The sequence below is a fragment of the Notamacropus eugenii genome, chromosome 2, assembly GCF_028372415.1.
Source record: "Notamacropus eugenii isolate mMacEug1 chromosome 2, mMacEug1.pri_v2, whole genome shotgun sequence".
Lineage (NCBI taxonomy): Eukaryota > Metazoa > Chordata > Mammalia > Diprotodontia > Macropodidae > Notamacropus > Notamacropus eugenii.
The window spans coordinates 466,839,774-466,853,896 of record NC_092873.1 but is presented as its reverse complement, the minus strand read 5'-3'; the positions used below and the strand labels follow the sequence as shown (position 1 = coordinate 466,853,896).

Here is a 14,123-nt window from a genome sequence, read left to right as displayed (position 1 = left end):
ATAATTCCTTGAAAACAGAAATTGGAAAAGGGGAAAGTAATGACATTATAAGACACTAAGGAATAATGTGTGTTTGTCCTTCATTTTCGAAGAGGACCATGACACCAAGATAATGACATGACTTGCAGTTGACTTTGATTTGAGTGAGGGAGGGCTGTGCAAGGTTACCAGCCTCACTTTCTCTTCCATAGCCATCTGTGCCCTCTCTTTTTTCTTTTAATTCATTTATTTTTAGTTTTCAACATTCATTTCCAGAAGATTTTGAGTTGCAAATTTTCTCCCAATCTCTTCCCCTGCCTCCACCCCAAGAAACCATGTATTCTGATTACCCCGTCCCCGCAATTTGCCCTCCCTTCTGTCACACCTCTCCCTTCTCTTATCCCCGTCTCCTCTATTTTCTTGTAGGGCAAGATAGATTTCTATACCCCATTACCTGTATTTCTTATTTTCCAATTGCATGGAAAAACAATTTTTAACTTTCATTTTTAAAATTTTGAGTTCCAACTTCTCTCCCTTCCTCCTTTCTCACCCATCCCCACTGAGAAGGCAGGTGATTCAATATAGGTTATATATATGTAGTTATGCAAAACACTTCCATAAAAGTCATATTGTGAAAGACTAACTGTATTTCCCTCCATCCTATCCTGCCTCCCATTTATTCTGTTCTCTCTTTTGACCTTGTCCCTCCCCAAAAGTGTTTACTTCTGATTTCCCCCTCCTGCCATTTGCCCTCCCTTCTATCATCCCCCACACCCCACTTATTCCTTCTCCCCTACTTTCCTGTAGTGTAAGATAGATTTTCATGACAAATAGAGTGTGCATGTTATTCCCTCCTTAAGCCAAATGTGATGAGAGTAAACTTCACTTTTCCCCTCTTACTTCCCCCTTTTCCCCTCCATTGAAAAAACTTTTTCTTGCCTCTTTTATGAGATAATTTGCCCCCATTCCATTTCTTCCTTTCTCTTCCCAATATATTCCTCTCTCACCACTTAATTTTATTTTTTTATATATCATCTCTTCCTATTCAGCTCACCCTGTGCCCTTTGTCCAGCTACCCAAATATCAAGAAAAGTCTCAAGAGTTACAAATATTATCTTTCCATGTAGGAATGTAAACACTTCAGCTTTAGAAAGTCCTTTATGATTTCTCTTTCTTGTTTACCTTTTCATGCTTCTCTTGATTCTTGTGTTTGAAAGTCATATTTTCTTTCAGCTCTGGTCTTTTCATCAGGAATGCTTGAAGGTCCTCTATTTCATTGAATGACAATTTTTTCCCCTGAAGTATTATATACTCAGTTTTGCTGGATTCTTGGTTTTAATCCTAGTTCCTTTGACTTTTGCAATTTCATAATCCAAGCCCTTCAATCCCTTAATGTAGAAGCTGCTAGATCTTGTGTTATCCTGATTGTATTTTCATAATACTCGAATTGTTTCTTTCTGGCAGCTTGTGTTGTTTTCTCTTTCACCTGGGAACTCTGGAATTTGGCTACAATATTCCTAGGAATTTTTCTTTTCGGATCTCTTTCAGAAGGTCATTGGTGGATTCTTTCAATATTTATTTTACCTTCTGGTTCTAGGATATCAGGGCAGTTTTCCTTGATAGTTTCATGAAAGAGGATGTCTAGGCTCTTTTTTTGATCATGGCTTTCAGATAGTCCCATAGTTTTAAAATTGTCTCTCCTGGATCTATTTTCCAGGTCAGTTGTTTTTCCAGTAAGATATTTCACATTGTCTGTTCTTTTTTCATTCCTTTGTTTTGTTTTATAATTTCTTGATTTTTCATAAAGTCATTAGCTTCCATCTGCTCCATTCTAATCTTTAAGGAGTTGTTTTCTTCAGTGAGCTTTTAGATCTCCTTTTCCATCTAGCCAATTTTGCCTTTTAGGGCATTCTTCTCCTCATTGGCTTTTTGGATCTCTTTTGCCATTTGGGTTAGTCTCTTTTTTAAAGTGTTGTTTTCTTCAGCAGTTTTTGGGTCTCCTTTAATAAACAGTTGACTCATTTTCATGATTTTCTTGCATCATTCTCATTTCTCTTCCCAATTTTTGCTCTACTTCTATTACTTGGTTTTCAGAATCCCTTTTGAGTTGTTCCATGACCTGAGACCAATTCATATTTTTCTTGGAGGCTTTGGATAGAGGAGTCTTGATTTTGTTTTCTTCTGTTTGCATGCTTTGGTGTAACTTTTCACCAAAGTAAGATTCTATAGTTCAATTGTTTTTCCACTTTTTGCTCATTTCCCCAGACATTTACTTGACTTTTGAGTTCTTTATCAAGGTAGTTCTCTGCTTCCTGTGGGGGTGGGAGGTGTATTGTCAGTCACTGGATCCACCCACAATCTGTGGACCTAGAACCCCAAAAACAGTGGCTGCAGCTGCCCCTCTACCCCCTCCCTGCTCTGTTGCCCTGGGTCTAGGGCCAGATCACTCCACTCTCCTGCATTGGTCCCGCAGGCTTTTCCCACTGACCTTCCAATTTATGCTCAGCGTTTTGGGGTCATGAAATTTGGAAACTACCACAGGTGTGAGAGATTTAGTCTTCCCAAGGCCTGCTCAGGTCCCCTTTCTACACTGACGGCTCACATGTCACTGCTCTCTGCTCCCAGTGTAGTGCAAGAGACACTTCCTGGCAACCTTTCAGGCTGTCTTGGGATAGAGATTTGCTTCACTTGGTCATTCTGTGGGTTCTGCAGCTCCACAATTTGTTTAGAGCCATTTTTTAATAGGTATTTGACTGGGCTTGGCAGGAGCGCTCTAGAAAGTCCATGCTCTGCCTCCATCCTCTTTCTCTCTTTTTTTTTTTTTTCCAATTTTATTAAAAGGGGCCATCCTTTGAGTACCTACTTAAAGAGCCTTATTCATTGAATGGGTGTATCTCACTCAAAATGAGAATGTGTTTAGATCTTAGCCTAAAATGGCCAGGGTCCCACATTGCATCCTGGGCCGTCTCCAGTCATCCTGATGAATATCAGGTCACAGGGATAATAAACAAAATCAAAAGAATGAAAAAGTAGAAGAGAATATTGAAACATCACATCAGAAAAATAGCTGATGTGGAGAACAGATCAAGGAGAGACTTGTATAAGAACACTCAGACTACCTAAAAGTTAAAAAAAAAAAAATCTTGATATAATATAAGAAATTACTAAGGAAAATGCTTTGAAGTTCTGGAACAAGAAAATAAAGCAGAAATAGAAAAAAAAATCACCAGTCATCCCCTAAAAGAGATTCTGAGAGGAAAACTTATAGGAATAGCATAGCTAAGTTTCAAAGGTCCCAGGTTAAGGAGAAAATATTAGGAAGTACAAGAAAAGAAAAACACTTTAAATGTTGTGGAGCTGCAGTGAGGATTACACAAGACCTAGCAACTTCTACGTTGAAAGACTATGGGTCTTAGAATACTATATGTCATAAAGCAAGAGAACGGGGGTTAAGACTAAGGCTAATTTACCCAGCAAAGTTAAGTATAATCCTGAATGGGGTATAATACAAAAAGGGATTTTCACAAATTGAAAGATTTTCAGGTATTTGTGACAAAAATGATCAGAATTGAGTGGAAAATTCAACATATAAGATTCAGGAGAAATATAAAGTAAACATTAAATAAAGACCAATTATAAGGACTCAGTAAGGTCAAACTGTTTTTTTCTTAATATGTGACATTATTAACAGTGTTACAACTGTCATTATTTGGATAGTTTGAAAGAAAAGCTTGGACTGAGCTGTGTAGGATGGTGTGATTCTAAAAAATAAAACTGAAGGGAGAGATAAAAAGGAGTAATTGTCTCATAAAATGAGGCATGAAGGGAAGAATTAACATAGAAGAAGCTAGTATGGGGGGAGGGCATGTGGTGCTGCAACATACCATCATAGGGAATGGGTTAAAGAGAGAAGAGTATATAAATCTAGAAGTGTGTAAAGGTCTTCTAAGTTCAGAAAGAGGTTGGGGGAGAGGATACAGGAGGACCGTAGGAGAAGTGGATAGGTTAAGGAATAGGAGGGCAAGGTGGCAGGGAGAAGTAAAGCAAAGGAGTGAGGAGGGGTAGGGCAAATAGGGTGATAGTGAGGAAAAATAGGAAGAAGGACAATACACAACAAGTGATTATACCTTAGAATGCAAAAGGAATGTATTTGCCCGCAACACAGAAACAGATACCAGATTAAAAATTTGAATTCATCATTATGTTGCTTTCAGGAAACACTGTAAAAATGAGAGATATAAAGATAAAATAAAGGTCTGGAGTAGAATTTAGTACATAAAAAAAGGAGGTGTAGTAATTATGATTTCAAATGAAGTTAAAGCTAAAATATATTTAATTAAAAGAGAAAAGTAGGGAAATTGTTTTAGCAATATTATTCTTTTTTCAAATATTTAAAGAACTTTGTCAAATTTATAAGATCTTTTTTCAAATATTTAAAGAACTTTGTCAAATTTATAAGAATATGAATCTTATTCCAGTTGATAAATGGTCAAAGAATATGAACAGGCAGTTTTTTGATGAAATCAAAACTATATATAATCATATGAAAATGCTCTAAATCATTTGAGAGATGCAAATTAAAACAACTTTGAGATAATCACCTTACCCTGTAAGATTGGCTAAAATGATATATGCCCTTCAGTTGGGGATTGGCTAAACAAACTGTGTGTATGTGATTGTGATGGAATACTATTGTGATGTAAAAAATGAGGAGTTGGATACTGATTTAGTAAAACATGGAAAAACTTAGACTTTTGAAGGAAAATTGCTGTTCACCTCCAGAGAAAGAACTGACAAATTGAAATATACATAGTATGGTCTTACGTATATGTATATGTGTGTGCATATGTATGTTTATAGATACGTATGCATGTATATTTACATATTTTCATATTTACTTGTAGCTTTGTGGGAAGAAGGGGTAAGAAAGGAAAAATAAAATAAAAAGTACACAGGAGAGAACAAAAGAAAACCTAGATGGAATCACAGAAAAGCTGGATAGCTTTGAAAACAATGTATAGTATTTCTTAGGTGTTTCTTGAAATGGAAATTTATTGTTTTTGTACATGGAAAGGTTTTTTTTTCTTCTCATTTTGTGTTTATGTGTAAAATGAACAAAACATTAAAGAAACCAGTTCTGGTATTTGTGAAAAGCCTTCTGAGCGTTTATTGATATATTTTTATTATTTATAGTGTTAAAATGATTTATATTTATGGACTTCCTTATGTTGAACCACCCCTGCATTCTGGTATAAACCCTGCCTTTTCAGAGTATATTAACAGTCCTAATATATTGTTGTAACCTACTTGATAATATTTTATTTTAAAGTTGTATGTTATTGTTTGTTGGCCACATTGCTCTCTAGTTTTTTCTCTGCTTGGTCCCTCCCTGACTTAGATATTAAAACCATATTTGTATCATACAGGATTTGAAGAGAATCTTCTTTTCTCTTTATTGCAACAGTATATGTAGTGTTGCATTTAATTTTTCTTTGAATGTTTGATCAGATTGACTTGTAAATTCTTCTGGTCTTGAATTTTTTTACTTTGAGGTTTATTCATGATTTATTCAATTCCTTTTTCTAATGTTGGGTTATTTTAATAATATTCTATTCTTAAGTTATCAGTTTTTTTAGTATATAATTGGACAAAATAGTTTCTGTTAATTTTTTTGTTTTCTCTACAGTTCTGAGTTTTTTCATTTTTGAAATGAATTTTTTCTCTTAAAAAATCAAGTTCATGTTTATCTTTCTTAACCTGGATTTAAAATCCATTCTTACACACTATCTGTGTGATCCCATACAAATCGCTGTTTTCCGTAGTTCTGTCCTCTCAAAAATGGGGACAATAATAGCATCTACTTTCCAGGGTTATTGCGAGGATTAAATGAGACATCAATTGTAAAACAATTTGCAAACTGTTAAATGCTATGTAATCCTATCATTCTAATAGGAGAGACAATAAGTACATATAAAAATACAAAGGGAATAAACAAATTTATATGCATTTTACAGTGTTTAAATACAATATATTTTGGGAGAGATGGCGCTTGCAATTGGAGGAAAAGTCATTAAAGGCTTCATGCAGAAGACAGTGCTTAAGCCATATCTTGAAGGAAGAGAGGGATTCTATGAGGTAGAACAATGGACAGAGAGCACATTTTAGGCATGAGGAATGTGCATGGCAAGTGCATGGAAATGGGAGATGCGGTATTGTTTGAGGACAGAGAGAAGGCAATTATGGCCGGATGGCAATGAGGAAGGACGAATAATGTCCCATGAGGCTAGAATAATTTGGAGCCGTATTGTATAGGACTTTAAAATCTAAGGAGTTTGTATTTTATTCTAGAGACAATAAGAATCCACTGTAATCAGGAAGTCACATGATAAGATCTGCACTTAAAGGAAGTTATTTTGGCAGTAATGTATAATAATAATAATAGCACCTGCCAGACATTGCCTAAGCTCTTTATAAGTACTGTCTCATTTGATCCTCACAATAACCCTAGAAAGTCGGATGTTATCATCACTCTCTCATAGCTGAGACACAAATAGAGATTAAGTGATTTGCCCAGGGTCAGTCATACAACTAGTGAGTGCGTGAGGCAGAATTTGAACCCACATCTTCCTGATAGCAGGCCCAGTGTTCAGTCCATTGTACTACCTGACTCTTAGATGAGCTAGTTAAGGAGACCAGTTAGAAGTCATTACAGTTATCTAGATAAAGACATAATACGGACCTGAACTAAGGTGGTAGCTGTGTAAGTAAAGAAGGATTAGAATGGCAAAGATGTTGTGAAGGTGGAAGCTTCAAGGTTTGGTAACTGGGTAGATATTTAGGTTCTGGAGAGAGATGTTTAGGAAAGTGCTGAGATTACAGACCTAAGATGCTAAAAAAGATAGTAGTGCCTTCAGCTGAAATAAGGAAGTTTGGAAGAGAGATTAGGTAGACAGATAATGAGTAAAATTTTATGGTTCTGGGATATCTAGTTTAAATTTTATATTTGCTGAATTTTAGAAGTTCTGAATTAGCTTTCATTGTAATTGTGAATTGATAGTTATATATTTATAGCATTATTAATGTTTTAGATGTCTTAGGTTTTATCTTTTGCTATGTATTTGTTGTAGTTGTTCGGTGAATCATAACGGATTTATTTGCTTTGATTTAAAAGGTACTTCCTTCACCTCTTCCCCGAAGTGTCTTGTTGAGTATCAACAGGGAACATAGATTAGAGCTGGATGGGACTAGAAGTCATTCAGTCCATCCTTCTTATTTTACAGATGAATTTAGAACTTAAAAAATGTTCCATATTCTCCATAAAAACTCTCTCTATGTTAAGATAAGGAAACTGAGGCACATAGAGGTTAAATACCTTTCCCAAGAGCACATGGGTAGTACTGAACAGGAATTTGAACTCAGATGCTGTAACTTCATATGTTGTACACAACACCACTAGATTTTGAATTGGGTAGAAAGTTGTATTATATGACTTTAAAGTTCTCTTTGGACCCTCTGCTTCTATGCTGAAATAATTTTATATTTGTTTATGACCTTTTTTGATACATGTATCATTGAATTTATTGTCCTGTTGTTTTCCAAATCCAGCCCTATTTCATATATGGTAGACATCTTAATTTGGAGGAAAAGATTGGCTTTACTTATTAATATCATTTAATCATACATGGGTAATCAGGAATGTACCTTAAAAGATTATCTTGACTAATTTTGCAGTTTTGTAGATGAGGAAACTTTGTCTTAGAGACAGATAATGAGTTGCAGAGCTAGTCTTCTGGCTCCTAGATCAATGCTTTTAAATATTAGGCAGACCCTATCTCAGATATACTCTCAGCTGCACATTTTTGCAGTATTTAATTGTTCAGCACTCTCAAAATTTGTCATTTGTATTTTGCCTCTTAGTTTCCATCCCAACTGTAGCGGCTACGTATTAAACTGGCTATGGTGTTTACTTTTATATTGACAGAAAAGTAGCAGTTCCGAATCATTAAGTGACAAAGGCTCTGAGCTGAAGAAGAGTTTTGATGCTGTGGTATTTGATGTTCTTAAGGTTACACCAGAAGAATATGCGGTAAGCAATGGGTTGGCAGATTTTTTTTAAACTATTTATTTGATAATGAGTTGTGTCCATAGACAAATTTGGTTTAGGGATTGAGGAGTAAAGAAGGACTTTGGAGCAACTAATATCGTAGATGAGCAGTCAGTATCTTGTGGCATTTTCATAGGTGTTGGTTTGGATATCTTTATTGGAGATAAAATCCCTCCCATTCAGCAAACTCCTCCCACCACATGTGCTTTAGGCTTCCATGTGAGTTAAGCTGGTCACATGGGCCTGTTCATGAACGTTAAAGATCTTCCCATTTAAATTACCATTCACAGAATTATTAAGAAGGTCAAATTAGATTTTATATTTCATATGAATGTCTATTATAATTATATTTGGAGTCAGAGGACGTGGTTCTGAATCATGGCTCATCCACTTAATTATGAATGACTAACTGGAAGGGGAAATATGAGGAGCAAAGAAGTCTTCATTCTGCCTAGGCCCTACTTCCAAGAATGCTACTTTAAGCTTAAACTGACACTACTTTTGGATCACTGACCAGACCTTTGTGGGAAAAGCATGATGTTCAAGACAATACTAGGAAAAAACTTACTTTGTATCATGGGTCTTTGTGAAATTTGATAGTTATTGTTATCATAAGAGGAAAGAAACCTTACTGACTTTATATGTACTACCTTTATTATACCTGCGTCTACTATTCCTTTATACCTAAGCTTCCAGAAAATTGGTAACATGCATATATACTCCTGTCCTTAAAAATCTTTCAGTTGACCCTGCCCTCTTCACAGACTCTTGTCCTGTGTCTCTCTTCCTTGTCTTGGCCATACTCCTAGAAAAAGCTGAATTTGTATTCACTTCTCCATTCATTCCCCAGTCCTGTGTATTCTGATATCATTCAACTGAAACGTTTCTCTCCAAATCTATCTGCCAATACTTGTCAGATATAATGACCTATTTTCAATTCTCATCCTTTTTGACCTTTCCACTATATTTAACACTTTTTACACTCCCACCCCTCTTTTTTTCTCCTGGGTACTCTAAATTTTTATTACAGTACTCTCCCTTATTTCTTCTAACCATCTGACATCTTTGCTGGCTTATCATCAGTATCATACCCTCTAACTGTACATGTACCTCAAAAGCTCTGTCTCTCTTCTCTTTGTACTCTTTTAGTGACCTCATAATCTTCCATGAGTTTAATTATCAGCTTTCTGAATATGACTTACAGATCTATATAATTTTGTATCCATACCTAGGCTCTCTGTTGAGAACTGCCTGTTAGGCGTTTCAGACTGGATATCTCAGAAACATCTAAAAACTCAATATATCTAGAATAATATTGTTCATTATTTTTCCTCCAAATCATCCCTTATATTTAACCTTCCTATTTCTGTTGAGGAAGCCATCATTCTTCCATTATCCTAGGTTCATAATCTTTGTATTCTTGTAATTCTCACTGTCTTTCTCCACATATCCAGACTTTTATTAAATCTTGCAATTTTTACCCCCATACTTTGGGTATCTGTTTCCCACAAGCCAGTTCAGGCCTTCTCCAACTCTTGCCTGGACTATATAGCAATGGCCTCCTAATTGATCTTGTTTAAAGCCCATCACCATTCCCAATTCATTCTCAAACCTTCTAAAGTGATTTTCCTTAAGCACTGATCTGACCTTATCCCTCCCCTACTCAATAAAATCTACTGGTTCAATATTGCATCCAAGAACAAATATATACAACTTTGTTTGACTTTTAAAACCCAAACCTGGCCTCAGTTTGTCTTTCTATTTTCATGATATGGTAGTTCCCTTACCACACTCTGTGGTCTGACCAAAGTAGTTGTCTCTCTCTTTCTTTCACAGGACACTGCATCTCCCACTTCCATGCCTTTGTACTAACTGCCATCCATGCCTCCAGTTCTCTTCTTCCTCACCTCTGTCTCATAGAATCCCTTTTCTCCTTCAAGACCAACCTGCAAACATTATCTTCCACCTGAAGCCTTTCCCCATTGATCCTCCCATCCCAACTACTTTCCCCAAACTATTTTGTGTTTAATTTTGTTATTGTTCATTTGTTTTCCCTTCATGTCTGATTCTGTGTGACCCCATTTGGTGTTTTCTTGGCAAAGATACTGAAGTAGTTTGCCATTTCCTTCCCCAGGAGGAAACTGAAGCAAACTAGATTAAGTGACTTTTCCAGGGTCACACAGCTAGTTAAGTGTCTGATGCTGGGTTTGAACTCAGATCTTCCTGACTCCAGGCCTGGTGCTCTATCCACTGCACCACGTAACTGCTGTATTTAATTCCTTTGTGCTTTTTCTGAGGTTACTTATGTATGTACTTTTTGTCTCTCTTACTTGAATGTAATCTTGAGAGTTTCATTCTTTGTTTTGGAATTCCCAGCATCTTGCACATCTTCCATAGTGTCTGGAACATAGGAGGTGTTTAATAAGTGCTTATTGATTTTTTTTTATTGCTTCTGTATCCTTTTCAGTGATCTGCTTTTCTATTTCTCCCATAATTTGTTTAGCCATTCTGATGGAATCCATTTTGTTTCTAGTTTTTTGTTAATAGGAGAAGTACTGATTTAAAAGATATATCTTTTTTTGTTATATGTGAGATTTCATGTGCTGTGGTATGATTTTTGACTCAGAGGGTCTTTTCCTCTTGTAGCAATTTCAGTTATGTATGTATTGCATTATTTGTTGATTTCAAGTGAGCTTTTTGAGTTTTATTCATACCCAACATTCTGACATTTTGCTTGTCATTTCTTTTTCTGGTAAGATATTACAAATTCATTTATATTCTAAATCAGTATTTCACTTGGCTGCCAGCAGATCAGATGTTTACTGGGCCAGGTGACTTCTAAGTAAGCTTTTTTGGTCTTTGTGGCAAATAATTTTTGTTAGTTAAGCTTTTTTAGGAAGTCATGATCTTTTGATTTTATTTATTTATCCATTTCCCAATTTTAAGCATCAGCAACTTTGTTTACATCAGGGTGGAGTTGTTTTAGTTACTATTTATTGTTCAGTCATGTCCAGCTCTTCATAACTCTATTTGGAGTTTTCTTGGCTAAGATACCAGAGTGGTTTGCCTTTTCCTTCTCCTTTAGTTACCATATCTTACAAATTTTTATTATTATTTTTTATTCATTTGGATCTTTTTTTTTTTTAACATGTTGATGGCATACCAGTACAAGCTTCTTAAATTGAGGGATAACTGTGTAATAAATGGGTCTTCTGAAAAGAATTTCCTTTTTTGTGATATATTTAATATCCATTTACTTTATTCTTTAAGCAGGTATTCATAATATATACATGAGGCTTTGTAATCTATAAGCCTTTGACCTCATGTTTCACATTCTTGAACTATATTTTTGAACACTTTTTGCTATCTTACCTTAGTTCACCTGTACGTTAAAGTCTCTGAGTCTCAAGCATGTATTGAGTTAATTTGGAGGTTTTTATTGAGGTTTCTTCTAAATGCATTCTTTGCATAGAGATTAGAGCCTAAGCTCCAGCTATTTTCAAAGTTGTCTTTTTTTGCAGACAATTCTCTTGAGCAAGATGAGGTGACCAGGTAGTAGTTAGGTAGCAGAGTAGAGCACCAGACCAGGAGTCAGTAAGACCCAAGTTCGAATACAGCCTCAGACACTTATTAGCTGGATGATCTGGTCAAATACTAATTAATCTACAAAATTATGAAATAGGGCAAGCAGTTCTGTTTTTTGGACACTTGCTGGGAAAGACCTTGATGGCAGCAGGAAGTGGGACTGCTGCAGTCACACTTTTCATAAGGTACAAAGGGTGTAGGGGAGAACAGCACAGAAAGTAAAGAGACAAGTAGCCAAAAGAGGATAGAAGCAGATGGCCTGGGGACAAGGATAGGGCAGTGGAGGAAGGCAGAGGCAGTTTGAGGGAAAGGCACTGAGAATTACTCTGGTTGCATGAATACAGTGGAGGTGGAAGAGTATTGAGGGAGTGGAGTTTGAGGTCTCATTTTTATGAGGGAAGAGGCTAAGTTTTATCTGTGCCACCATGGGGTAAGTTCATTAATATGTCAGTCTTCTCAAAGTTGTTGGTAAAATTTTAAAGTTAACATATCTACATTAACTCAAAGTTATCAGTAGCCTTTGTGTTCTGCTGGCTTACTGTGGATTTCTGGGACTTATCTGAGATTTATATGTCATAGGACCAAAAGGCCTTGACAGCAGTGCTAAATGGCTTCTCCTGATTTAGCACATAGTACTGGGATTTTTTTTTTATTAATATATAATGCAATTTACAATTTATGATCCTTTGATTTTGGGGACTTTTGGATTCCCCTTTGCAGTCTCACTCCCTGCTGTTGCTATTTTATATTGGCTACTTAGAAACTACTGACTAGAAGTGGATAGGGAGTGGTCAGAGAATCAGAACAGGATACAGTTTAATAGACCTGGGCAAGGCTCTTAACTTCTGTTACCTTCTGTCTGCTCAGTTTCTTCGTCTGGATGATGGGGTTTAATAATAGTAACTACCTTCTTCCAGAGATGAGTGAGAATAAAATGAGATCATTGTAAAGTGCTTTGCAAACCTTAGAGCACTACTACCAACTATACTACTAGTAGTGATGCCACTAGCTAGTACTATTAATTAGCCTCTGAAATCATATTTTTAGTTGCCTTTGGACCTGTGATAAAACCAATTCTACCAACTTCTTTCCCTCTCCAAAGGAAGCAGTAACTTTCATTTGCCTTCTGGTTTCATTTCTGATAAAACTCAAGATTCATAGAAGTTAGTTCATGCCAACTGGAAGGAATTAGAGATGTTGGACCTAAAGAAAAAGAGACTCGAGTATAGGACATGAGAACTCTCTTCAGGTATCTGGAAAGCTGTCAGATGCAGTATGCGTAAAACTTGTTCTTTTTGGATCAAAAAGAGAAAAGTAGAAGTAAAGAATAATCAAATTTAGACTTCAGTTAAAGAAAAACTTACAAACAACTAGAGTTCTCCCAAAGTGGAAAGAAGTGCCTTGGGGCATAGTGGGAGGAGTGCTCCTAGCATGTTGGGTGAACCCCTGTGTTGAGTTTATAGAGGACATGAAAAAGAATCCCCAGGATAGGACAGGCACCAGATGGCATGCTATCTGCACTGTTAAAGGAAACGTCCAAATCGACAAGACCCTAGATCTGGTTTACCATTTAGCTATTTGTGTGTTTAATTTTTCACAGATTTTTTAAAAACAGGGTTTTTAAATTTCCTGTACTTTTCAGTGAAGTGACTCAGAAAGTAGGCATATAGATTAGTTGTTAGTTGCTGATTCTCATTTGATGTTTTCTTTGGGGAGGAACAATATACCATCTCTGGTTTCATTGTTTTGGAAATTTTCACTATCTGAAAATTCCTGAAAGGCAAACTCAATACTTTCAAACGGTGTCCCACAGCGTGATTTCTTCATTTTGGTTTTGAGCCTTTCCAGCCGTTTTTCTAAAATGATTTTCTTTAGTGCTGGATTTCTGCTCACTGATACTGAACATCTGGTACGGAGGTAGCTCTGTTGTCATCAGTAATGAAGCCAGATTGCTGTGGAAACAAACCTATTCCATTTCTGGTCTATTGGGTTTCCTTATTTCAGGTTTATCTTTAATATTCTTGAGTTGATCAGATTTCATTGGATCTTACACCAAGGCTTTTGAAGGCTTGGTTTCTCCTTTACTGTTTTTCAGTTTTATAAGGTAGTATATGTGAAGTGACATTGTTCATACTTTCTTTCATAGTCCTGGTAAGATTAAGTGTTTGCTAGCTTAGCAGATAGTTATATCTAGGCCTCAGCTTTAAGATAATTTTTGTATTGGCTAAGTATTAAGTATTGGTTAACAGATTAAGACACATTTTCTTTAAGCATCTGCTATGTGCCAGGCATTGTGCTAAGCACTAAGAATACAAAGACTTGTTCCCCTCCTTGAAGGAGCAGTCTACTGGGAGAGAAAACACACCAGCAACTATGTACATGCAAGAAATATGGAGGATAAGTGGGAAGTCATTGCAGAGCTAAAGCATTAGTAGTGAGGTAGAGGAATGGGTAT

General features: G+C 36.1%; 1 protein-coding gene across 6 annotated transcripts in view; it reads left to right on the top strand.

The window, feature by feature from the left end:
* Positions 1-14,123, top strand: part of RALGPS2 (Ral GEF with PH domain and SH3 binding motif 2) — a 254,358-nt gene that overhangs the window by 108,491 nt on the left and 131,744 nt on the right. For all 6 annotated transcript variants that reach the window (XR_011975647.1, XM_072648542.1, XM_072648543.1 and 3 more), the window contains exon 3: positions 7,961-8,065. Coding sequence is in view for 5 of the 6 variants with exons in the window: in XM_072648542.1 (XP_072504643.1) it covers positions 7,961-8,065 (105 nt within the window). In the remaining variant the exon portion in view is untranslated. The remainder of the gene's footprint in view (positions 1-7,960; positions 8,066-14,123) is intronic.